We start from the raw sequence: 11,699 nt of genomic DNA, 5'->3' as shown, positions 1-11,699 counted from the left end.
AACGAGCGGGTCTTTCCTGCCCGTGCGCTAGGGGGCGCGCGCGAGCAGGAAAAAAATGCCGTCTGGAGACAGCAACTCGCTGATGCGAGTCTGCCGTCCGTCCGTTTTTTCTTAACGGGCGGACGGCAAGTGGTTAAAAGTATATAAAAATTATAATTAATTAAAATTATATAGAGGTGGGAGTGGACGTGTATGTTTTAGTCACCAAATTTCGGTAATAAAGTTTATTATTTTAAAGATATGTGAATTGCTATACATGCTCATTGTATTCACTGCACGAGAAAGCTGTAGAGCCGCATTGTTTGCCCTCCTCGCTCCATGGACACCAAATGTAGGAGGGGCGTCTCTAGGTTGCTGCCGCGTTCCCCGCTTTTCCTGGACGTGGGCGTTCCTACGAGTTACGTAACACATCGTCGCCCAATGGGCGCCGTCTACGTCACCGCATGCTGTTGTAGCTGTTATAAGATAGGGGCAGGTGGTCCGCCATATTCCATTTCGAGTCGGCGTTGTTGGAAGCGCTTTTATGGAAGACGCCATGTCGCGGTATGGAAGGTATAGCGGAGGTAAGCGGCTCATCGTTATGTTGCAAAGCGGGCTTTAGAGAGGTCGCTTTGTCTTTTGGAAAATGGTGGTTTATTGATTTGTGTTCCTTATCAGGCGCTTCGGAGGCATGTTTGGCCTGCAGCCGCCATTTTGTAGGGCGCTCTAGTCACGTGTTTGGCGGTTTATGTAGCTGTGCGGTATCTACTGCGTTATCTGTGCTGGCTTTGTAGATGACACGAAGTTAGTATCGTGTGTGCTGGAATCGTCTGGCCTGAGCATTTCTATGGTGGAGCCACAAGCTTAATAGTGCGGAGAGCGTGTGCTGGAATCTCTTCCTGGTTAATGCTGTTTGTGATTTGCTTCGGTTCGCTGAGCCGCCTCCCTCATCAGGGAGAGATAGCATGGAGGATAACTGCAGCTTTCCGCGGGTCACCCTGCAAAAGAATGCTCCAGCCTCCCTCCTATCTTTATGCTGGTTTACATAGATTCAGAAGTGGCCAGTTTCCGGTCCTCCAGTAATGGTGGAACTGCAACTCCCATCATGCATCTGTTTCTGGAAGTCGTGCATGTTGCTGTGAGAATCTTGCAATGCTTCATAGGATGTGTAGTCCCACCAAAGCTTGAGGGTTGGAGTTTGGCCACCCCTGATTTAGATGTTGACCTAAGCAGAGTGCACGTCGGGTGAAGTTGGGGTATTTGTATGCCAGTTAACACACATTTTACATTTGTATTGCATTGCTTCAGGTGTTTTTGTTTTGGCCAATTAAAGGCCCATTATACACTTTGGCATTGCTTGAACACATTTTTTTTTTAAAAAAAGTACAATGTGGTGCCATTGCTTGATAATGGCACTCCAATTGTGGCTAGTAAAACTGCAGGGTGCACACAGCATGAAAATGCTGCATGAGCTACTTTGCCATGTTGGTCGCGTGTGATTGGGCTGATGTGCGGCCAAAACCCGCACGTTTACGCATCAGTTTGTGAACGTGGTCTAAAGGTACAGGAACGCCTGTAGCTCCCATTAAGAGTTGTCATGTGCGTTACTACACGCAAAGTTGTCATGTGTGCATTGGCGTATAATAAATGATGCCAGCCCAAATGCGACAGGAAAACAAGGCGTTGATGTGCAACAAATGGACAAACGCATGTAAAGCTTGTAACTTAGACTGCTTCATAAGCAGTGACATGTAGGGCAGCCTATTGAAATGAATGAGCTGATGCATGGCAAACACTGCTAAACGTGATGTATGGTCACACTGTACAAACATGAATAGGGGCCTTACCTGATGAGGAAGAGTGTGTCCTGCTTGCAGTTCCATAATTGCACACCAAACGTTACAATCAAGACATGGGTCAGTGTGCTAAAATGTAAATCTGTACAAGCGAAGAATGTAAATTTCACAGCACAAACTGCTCCTCCGTTCTGTGGATAGGGCAACCTATTGAAATGAACATCTGCCCATGTGCGGATACATGGCTAATGCAGCATAACGTGTCGTGCACCCAGTGTGCATGTTCCCGCTACACGCTTGGTGTGAATGGGGACTTGGTGCTCCTGAAGACTTCTGGTATATGACATTCAAAATCTGCAGGCAGCACCAGCATAGTCATTCTTGCTGGGGTGAGAAAGTGGAGAGCTGGAAGGTGTAAAAAAAAAAAAGAAATTGGGGTGAAGGTTTAAATGATGTTCAAGACAAAGCATTTGATGAGGCTGAGTGGTATCCAGCGGCCTTCAGGGTTGGGATATACTGTCATTACCAAGAATTGTCTCTTTGGTGGGAACGTTGTGGCTAGGTTTTTATGTAGCAGGAAAGTTGGTACATTGTTGAATAATATTGCCTATGGTATGAAGTGTGTACTACACAAAGTGATTTCTTTATGTTTGTACATGTTTTGTTGGAAAAAATGCTAAAAAAAAAAAATCAGATTTGAAAGAACACGCCCCCATTTGTTAACTTTTTCTGTTTTTATTTCCTATTAGAGGCAAAAGTCTATGTTGGTAATCTTGGTACTGGTGCTGGCAAAGGAGAGTTGGAGAGAGCTTTTAGTTACTACGGTCCTCTTCGTACTGTTTGGATTGCAAGAAACCCTCCGGGATTTGCTTTTGTTGAATTTGAAGACACACGAGATGCTGAAGATGCAGTGCGGGGTTTGGATGGAAAGTATGTCGAACTTTCAAAAAGGCTTTTTCTTGTGTTCTTCTGAAAATACTTTTCATGTCAAAGCTAGTGTAGAAATGTAGAGAAAATGAATATAGATGGTGTCCATGGTAACCAATTTGAAAGATGACTTACTATTTTTAAATAGAAATAAGGGTTTCATGCAAAAAAAAAAATTTGAATACGGCTCCTTTTGTACACATCTGTGCTAAGCTCTGCTAGATTGAGAAGCTTTCTGACTTTCCCCTAGCATCCATCATGCTGAGGAGTGCTGTATACCTGTGTCTAGGGATGTCCCAATGCCCCTTTTTCAGGACCAAGTACTTCCCCTCATGTACTTGCGGATACCAATTACCAATACTTTTTTTTTTTAAAGGGGCAGGTGACTTTAAATGATCCATAGTACAACTACATGTTATGTACTATGGATCATGATTTAACCTATTCATGTTAGCAGGGGAGAATTGTAAATCTATTGCTGGAGTATAGTGGAGGTGTGTGCTGTATACATGTACTACATATACAGTACACACGTCCAGTACACTATAGCAATAGATTTACAGCCAGCCCCGTCCTAAGTTCCCTCACTGTTTCACTCCGATCCCTGTTGCCTCACACGGTGATTTACCCTCATAGGTTAAATCATAATCCATAGTACATATACAGCACACGCATCCAGTACACTGCAGTAATAGTTACAATTATCCTCTGCTAACATGAATAGGTTAAATGATCCATAGTACATAACATGTAGTTATACTACGGATCCTTTAACCCATTCATGTTGGCAGGGGATCATTGTAAATCTATTACTGCAGTGTACGGGACGTGTACAGATAGAATGCACTGCAGCAATAGATATACAATTCTGCACTGCTAACATGAATGGGTTAAATGATCCATAGTACATGGCTACATATGGATCATTTAATCCATTCATGTTAGAGTATCATTGTAAATCTATAGCCTCCAGTGTATAAGCAGTGTGTACTCTATATATGCATTACATATAGGGTACACACTGCTAATACAATGGAGACAATAGATGTGCAATTAGCCCTTGCTTAATAGTGTCGATGTCCTTCAGTGCTGGAGAGCAGCGGCGAGTCAGCGCTGGTCCGGCGGGAGGAGTTCCAGGTGGGGTCCTAATTTAGCTGGCAGGCACCTCCTGGAGCTCCTCCCACCGGACCAGCGCTGATCTCCGGCACTGAAGGACATCGTCAGCGAAGAGGAGCATGGCGTCACTGCTGCCCCGGTAGACTGAGCTCCAGGTCGAGTGCAGTCGATCTGGGCAGTCACCGGTCACCTACATTAGGACCCCACCTGGAGCTTCACCCACACCACTGACCCAACGCTCCTCCGCTCAGCCTGACCAGAGGACCCCACCACAGAAGGTAAAGTAGAAGAAGAAAAAAACATCGGGGCATTTTGACAAGTACTTGTCAAAATGCCCTGTATTGGGCGCGATTCTGATGCAAGTATCGGGACATCCCTACCTGTGTCCTTTCTGCACTTTAGTTCTTCTTTGGCCTCAGTTTTTACTGTCCTGTAGGGACTGGGTGATAAAGCTGGGCACCCAACACTCTTGGAAGTGTTAGAGATTTTAAGCAAGCTTATCTGTGGAAGATGGCTAAATCTGGCAGCAGGAGTACGGTACGTATTAAAGAACTATGTGGTTCTCCTTTAATACGTACCCTCCCCCGTCTGTTCCACCAGTCAGCGCTGGAGGAGCCATAGAATAGAAACATGTCATGTGCAAACATTTTTTTTTTTTTGTCTTGCACTATTATGCAACTGTATATTGAATCAAATTTTATATAAACAACCACACCTCTTCCTTAATGGGACTTTCGGCATTGAACAGACCGCTCTGAAACTAGAAGTGCTGAGAGCCTGTGTGGGCGGGGGTCTCTGGTGTTGGCCAGCACACATCATAAGCCCCTTGGGAGTCCAAAAGACCCCCAGTGTCACCTTTACACTGGAAATAAGCTATTGAAGTGCAGCCGACAGTCGGCTCTACAAGTTTAAACAGCCCCGATGCTGGCGACTTACACTGTACGTCGTCAGTCACGAAGGGGTTAAAAACGATCAGGCAGCTGTATAGGTTCTACAGTATAACCCACAGTCTGACTTAAAGGAGAACTATGTTGTTAAGGCTTTACCCCATAGTTCTCTGGAAATCTGGATTACCTAAAATAGGTGTAAGGGGCCCCACATAAGATGACACTTTAAAGGAGAACTATGGGGTTAAGGCTTTTCCCCATAGTTCTCCTTGGGGTAACAGGAGGACACAAACTAGCGTCCTCCCATCACCCCAGGCTCAGTATACCACGAGCTGTAGCTCGCGGTATACTTAGACGCCGCAGTATACCGTGAGCTGCTGCTCGCGGTGTACTGAGACGCTGAAGCGGATCCCGACAATTGTGCCGGGATCCGCCCAGCTGCGTGCCTAACAGCTGGTTCTGCCTACCTAGAGGCAGAGCCAGCTGTACCCACCCCCTCCCCCATCCGTTCTGCCAGTCAGCTCTGGCGGGGAGGGGGAAATCCAGCCCCTCCCCTGTCACGGCAGAGAGCCGTGACAGAATCGAGAGGTGAGCGAACGCCGGTATGTGTTCGCTCACCTCCCAATCTACTGAGCCGACCTGTGACAGTCTCATTGTCACAGGTCGCCTAGAACTATGAGGTCAGTGAAAAGCACTCACCTCATAGTTCTCCTTTTAAAGGCAAACAAGCTCAAGATTGCAGTGGCAGTTTTACTTGGCACTGATGCAGATGTCTATTGCTATCTAGCAACAATGTTCCTTTACTCAGTTATTCTGTTTGTTTGTATGTTAAATGTAGGTTATGTAACAAAACAAAAAAAGGATGTTTGATGATGGACATGATCTAGTGTGATGCCATTTATTTATTTTTTTCTCTCCAATTTACAGGGTCATCTGCGGCTCAAGAGTTAGAGTAGAACTGTCGACTGGAATGCCACGTCGTTCTCGCTATGAAAGACCTCCTGCACGAAGGCCGTTTGATCCGAGTGACAGATGTTATGAATGTGGGGAAAAAGGACACTATGCATATGATTGTCAAAGGTACAGCAGGCGCAGAAGGAGCAGGTACACGAGTTTGTCTTCCTGTCTAGCTGGAGACACTCGAGGCCAAACCGTGTTGTTGTTGTTTTAAAGCAGCAGTCCTTAAGTGAAGAATAACTAGTCAAATATCTCTGACTTCCATTACACCTGACTACATATTGCAGCCTATGATAGTTTATAGTTCTTTTGTGTGTAGCATAAGTTTTAGCTAGTCACACAAAAAAAGTAAACATGTAATTTAAAAGTAAACATGTCAAACGTGTAACTGGGCAGAAATGACAGACAATGCATATTCTATTTTATTCTCATTGATCTCTGGATTATGCTATGTTCTGGCCCTTTATCTAGTTTACTTGGTGCAAATGCTTTGGGGAAGGAAGTGGACAATGGGTGGGCAAAATCTGTTCAATAATGGGGATTCTACAGCCTGATTTTTGTAATTTTGCTTAGTTTATCAATCACAGTTCTGTCTCTTGCCCTAAAACTGTTTGACATGTTTTGCTTCATAAGCAGACTAAGCTTTTATTGCATGCTCCTGCAGAATACAGGAAGTTCAGAGGTAGCCATCAGAACAATCTAGTAAATGTTAGTTATATCAAGTTAATGTTAGTATCTACTGCAATAACCTGTGACACTAGTGAAAACAGTGTAAAAATGGTGGACTGCTGCATTTCTGTTCTGGTACGTTTTTATGGCTTGTTTTACTTTGAACTGTTCAAATATATTAATAATCACCTGGTCAAAACCTTACAGGTTTCTTCGTTTGAGTCAGTCGCCTTGATTCAGAATGTCACGAGCCTTATGATTTCATGCTGAGGCGCCTTGCAAATCCGACATTATGATTCTGCTAGACCTTGAGGTGATCAGCATAAGAGGCCAGATCCCCTCAAGCCATCTACATCTAGATCCACCTTATGATTCTGTAGAGGTCATGAAATCTAAGATCTACTGCGATCGCCGTATCAAAAGTAATATTGGCTTACATTTGGGGCTCCCCTCCGGTTTAGAAAAGAACTGCAGATTGACCACATTCCCATCTAGAAAAACCTTCATGCGTCAATCAAGCCTCACCTGGCTCATATGGCTCAGTTTGATCGTCGTTAGATTGGAAGACCTACAGTAGATGAAGCGATCGGCTGATAGATCCTTCTAGACCGTATAGATCTTCTAGACCTTGGGCCAAAGAGGGTCGACATGCAGACTTGCAAGGTTTATTTTAACTACCACTTCTAGTCTTTTATATTTTAAAATATATTTACTTTTTAATGTAAAAATGAAATTCCTTTTTTAACAAATTTCTCCTAGGTAGATCTATTCAAGGCAAATAGGTTACCTATTTTGTTTTCAGACATTGGTAATGTCTCGTTAAGTTGGATTGTCCTTGTATTTTAAGCATGAAATAACTTATTCTTTCGAAATATTCAGGTCTAGATCCCGCTCTCACTCAAGATCTCGTGGAAGAAGATATTCCCGTTCACGTAGCAGAAGCCGTGGTAGGAGGTAAGTTTGTCTAACCTCTGCTTACAATTGGGTCAGTAGAGTGTGTTTAGGATGTGTTGGAACTCTATTGGGGCCCCCCAAAATAATTCATTTTAGTGTCTCGTGTTACCTTGTCTTTCACTGTTATTGATGGTGTACACAGCACAGGAAAAAATAAAATCAGATATTGTAGACACTGTATTGCTTTCACCGGTTCCTCCTGACATCCATGCCTCTGATTCCTGTGATGGCTTCAGGGGTCCATTCCCCACAACAAAACAGTATTCAGCAGTGCGAGTGGCAGTAGAGTTAATTATGTACACTGTGGGGTGTTTGGGTTTTGTTTTTTTTTGTGTATTGTGCCTGTATAACTTTTTTATAATAGCCAACAGGGTCTTGTTAATAGATAAAACCCTATCTGTATGATGACTGGTCACCATGGGCAAAAACTAATTTTCTCATTTGTTATATTATCTCCTGTGGAGAAGCCAAGAGAACCTATGTATGACTGTCTAGTTATTAACTGACATCACGTTTGGGTTGATTGTCCCTTTAACAGACTTTGTATTAGATTTTAATATATTGGTTGTAACAAATGATTGCGGCATCCTTTAATCCCACTGGTACCCAATTTTCAGTCCTTTGGCTCTTACTGTGCGGGCCCCATAGGAGCCCCAGCAGAGTAGTCTGCTTTTGTGCCTGCCAGTGATGTAAAACATAGTACTCCCTTCTAGTACTTTTTTTGTTTGTTTTGCACTGTCTTGTCTACTTTTTTCTGTGCTGTTTCAGCCTTCCTTTTTTTTCCCCATTTCTTAATGGATTTTGCAGATAGAAACAACGTGTGGCTGTTGGGTGCACTAATGTGAAATCATTGCTTTGTAATGGAGCTATAAAAGCCGTGATATCTAGCAGTCACATATGAGAAGACACATTGGGGGGACTTTATCAAATCTGGAGCAGATGGGATATGGAGCAGTTACCCATGGCAACCAATCAGCTTCTCATTTTCAAGACTTAACTAAACTGAAGAGAGAAGCTGATTGGTTTCTATAAGCAACTGCTCCAGATTCTGTCTGCCAGTTTTTTATAAATTTTTACCCCCAATGTCTCCAGTTTTGATTTGTGAAGCATGCCCCGCTTCTACAGCATGTTCAAGCCGACAGCCATCAGTATCATTACATTTACAGATGTGTGCCCCTGTAGTGATGTCCAGCCCCTTTATATAATTTAACACCACTGATCTAAACAGATCTAGCAATATGCAGAAAATTGTGTGTTTACTGACTTAAATTTTGTAACATTTTTTCATGTGCTATATTTTTTTTCTGTAGGTCCAGGTCTGGCTCTCCTCGGAGATCAAGATCTGTTTCCCCACGTAGGTCCAGGTCTGGAAGTCCACGCAGAACTCGGTCTCCTTCTGTTAAAAGATCTCGGTAGGTTTAAACGTCTGACAACTCTTGTGTTTTTCTTATAACTGTTGCATTATATATTTTAAAGCAGAACTAAGTTTTTTTTTTTCCCTTTTCCTTTTTTTTAGATCTAGGTCAAGGTCCAGATCCAGGTCTGTCTCCCGCCCCAGAAGCAGGTGTGACTTTTTTTTTTCTGCCCTTAGCCTACATGCATACCATACCGTACTACCAATTTAGGCGCTTGATCATCCATCACAATACATTGAGTGCTGCTTAGCCACTTGATTACTTGGATAATGTGTTTTCATTTGTAAGTTTTACCAAGCTTTGTGCCAGGAACATAATGTTATGGTCCTAATGTGGCAAATTGCAGGGAAAGACTTCACTTTGTGTCAGTGGTAAGCTTGTCAGTTGTCAAACTGAGAAACTTCTATTTCCTTTAAAAGTTGCAGAGCAATTGTTGGAAGAAGTCTTGTTCATGCCTCATTGGAGTTACTGAATAAAGTGACGCTAAACTCAGGAGTTAAATCTTAAAAATGCATTAAAGTACCTTAACTATTTACAAAAATGTAGGTAATTTGCATCACTCAGCTCTAGATCCTCAAAATCATCTCTGAATTTGTGCTGACACTGTTCTTCTTCCCAGATGGGTGTCCTTTGTTCCCCATGGTCCCTGTGTGTGTTGTAAAGTAGTCGCTACTCCAAGCTCATTCCTGTGATGGATTATGTCGCATTTGATTTATTAATTTATGTTGAGATTGAAGTCTATCATGGGAGTGAGCTTGGAGTGGTGGCTAGTTTTAAACGCACCCTAAAAGTAGCCACCCTTGAGAAGGAATGACTGTCTGCATGAATTCAGAGATGATTTGAGGATCTACAGCCCAGAGGCACAAAAGCCTTTTTTTTTTTAAGTTTGAGGTACTTAATTCATTAAGGTTTAACTCCGAGTTTAGTGTCACTTTTAAGGTAAAGTTTGATTAAAGATGTCATCTGCACACCAGCACAACAATTTCCAAGTCAGTGCAAGTTCACTTTTATTGATTGTCGCTCGGATATCAATCGATTTCGACCCACACAGGGTCCCCTTCATCAGGCTCCAAGATGACAATGACTTCTGAGCCTGATGAAGGGGACCCTGCGTGGCCCTGAAAGTGCTTGATATGAGTGACTTCTATCAATAAATGGATTTGCACTGACTTGGAAATTGGTGTGCTGATGTCATCTTTATTCAAAGTTCTACTGTGAGCGGCACCATGCGTTGTCGTTTCGAGCACCCGATATTATTTTGGGATATCCAGTAAGGAGTGCTATAGGACTTATGACACTTTTATATAAAAGGGCGCATAGCTGAAATGCAAAAACGGCTATGGTTTGTAAAGAAGAAATTGCTGTGTGGTGAAGTAGTTTAAAATTGAATGTAACCCTGGGCATAAGTCCAGCTAAGTAGTGGTCACAATTTTTCTTTTCTTTCTCTTCTGCAGGTCAAAGTCAAGATCAGTTTCTCAAAAAAGAAGGTATTTTAATCCTCTTTTACATTTTGGTTGCCATGAATGATTGGTTTTCAATGACCAAATGTTATTAAATGGCGCTAATCATTGCAAGTTTTGAATTAGATAGGAATTTCAAGTATGTTACTTTTTATATGCAACTTTTGAAGGGGGGCAGCTCACAGAGCTTTGAGTTCTGGAGAGTTAAATCATCCTTAAGTACCTGGGTCTGCACACAGTTGAAACCATCTAACAATTAGATGGAAAGTAGCTTTCTTCTGTCCGTCCGTACAAAGAGACAAACATTCAATAGCAGTTAGCCTTCATCTCTCTAAAGGTGCCCATACACTGCACGATTATCGTACGAGAATCACAGGAAATCCCGCGATCGTACGATAATCGCAAAGTGTAGGGAAGGCGTGCAACCGTTTCTATTTTTGGAATTACTACTTGACTACACGGTGCCTCCGTGGTCGCTACAAGCACCCTATTACAGACATATCTCCTAGGAGATCCGGTAAGAAGTGCAGGAAAATACACCATTTCGTTTCTACTGTACGGTCGCAGGTCTTCAGTCGAACAAGCAGGCTGGGAAACCTGCTGGGAATCGTACGATTCTCGCCAAGTTAGTGGCCTGCTTGTTCGACAACTGCCCGTGTGCGCACACTGACTGTTTGCAGTCATCGGAAGCCCACCCCTCATTGCAATCATCGGAAGCCTGCCCCTCGGGGGCAGGCTTATGATGATCACAAGTACGATCTGCCTGTCCAAGATGGGCAGATCGTAAGTTTTTTTAAAAATTACTTTACAACCCTCGCAAGACAGGAGTCTTGCGAGGGTTGTAAAGTGTATGGCCACCTTAAGTTCCCATTCACACCTAGGCATTTTGTAGCTGAAAGAGCACAACTCGGAGGAATTCAATTGTTTTTAATGGCCCCTGTTGGCATGTGATTGTCCTTTTGGCTGTTGCTGAAAAAAGTACTTGAACTACTTTTCTGCATTTTTGGCCCTGTAAAATTGTAAATGCACTGCACCAGTGTTTTTGAAGCATTTAGTCACACAGGAACCAGCCCTCTTTCTCTTTGCCAAAACACATGTAAAAATGCTTCGAAAAAACACTTTGATAATGTCTTTAAAAGCTGACACCTAGTTGTGAGCAGAGCCTAGAATCTCATCCTTAACCAGTTGACATCCGCGGTGTTAAACCCCCTTCCCATCCAGGCCATTTTTCAGTATTCAGCGCTGCGGTACTTTGACTGACATTTATTCCGTCATGCAGCGCTGTACTGAAATGAATTTTATACCCTTTTTTGGGGACAGATAGAGCTTTCTTTTGGTGGTATTTATTCACCACTGGGGGTTTTATTTTTTTACTATATTAAGGGAAAATTACCAAAATTTAAAAAAAAAAACAGTTTCCCCTATATTAAATGATAAAACATTTATTATTACCCAATTTTTTGGTAAAATATAAAAGATGGGGTCACGTCGGGTAAAAAGACACTAAACATGTCAAGCCTTAAAATTGCGTGCGCGCGC

General features: G+C 42.8%; 1 protein-coding gene across 3 annotated transcripts in view; it reads left to right on the top strand.

Annotated features, from left to right (window-relative positions):
* The first annotated feature begins 475 nt into the window (after positions 1-475).
* Positions 476-11,699, top strand: part of SRSF7 (serine and arginine rich splicing factor 7) — a 12,648-nt gene continuing 1,424 nt past the window's right edge. Inside the window, exons 1-7 of one of the 3 annotated variants that reach the window (XM_018563579.1) lie at positions 476-563; positions 2,525-2,705; positions 5,633-5,809; positions 7,211-7,285; positions 8,596-8,697; positions 8,802-8,849; positions 10,155-10,187. In XM_018563579.1, coding sequence (XP_018419081.1) covers positions 524-563; positions 2,525-2,705; positions 5,633-5,809; positions 7,211-7,285; positions 8,596-8,697; positions 8,802-8,849; positions 10,155-10,187 — 656 coding nt within the window. In that variant the 5' untranslated portion in view covers positions 476-523. Of the gene's footprint in view, positions 564-2,524; positions 2,706-5,632; positions 5,810-7,210; positions 7,286-8,595; positions 8,698-8,771; positions 8,850-10,154; positions 10,188-11,699 lie in introns of all 3 variants that reach the window. The other 2 variants (XM_018563578.1, XM_018563580.1) reach the window with 2 other exon arrangements.

The sequence above is a fragment of the Nanorana parkeri genome, unplaced genomic scaffold (assembly GCF_000935625.1).
Source record: "Nanorana parkeri isolate BGI_ZX_2015 unplaced genomic scaffold, ASM93562v1 scaffold677, whole genome shotgun sequence".
Taxonomy (NCBI): Eukaryota; Metazoa; Chordata; class Amphibia; order Anura; family Dicroglossidae; genus Nanorana; species Nanorana parkeri.
The sequence above is the reverse complement of the archived record's forward strand: the minus strand, read 5'-3'. Positions and strand labels throughout refer to the sequence as shown.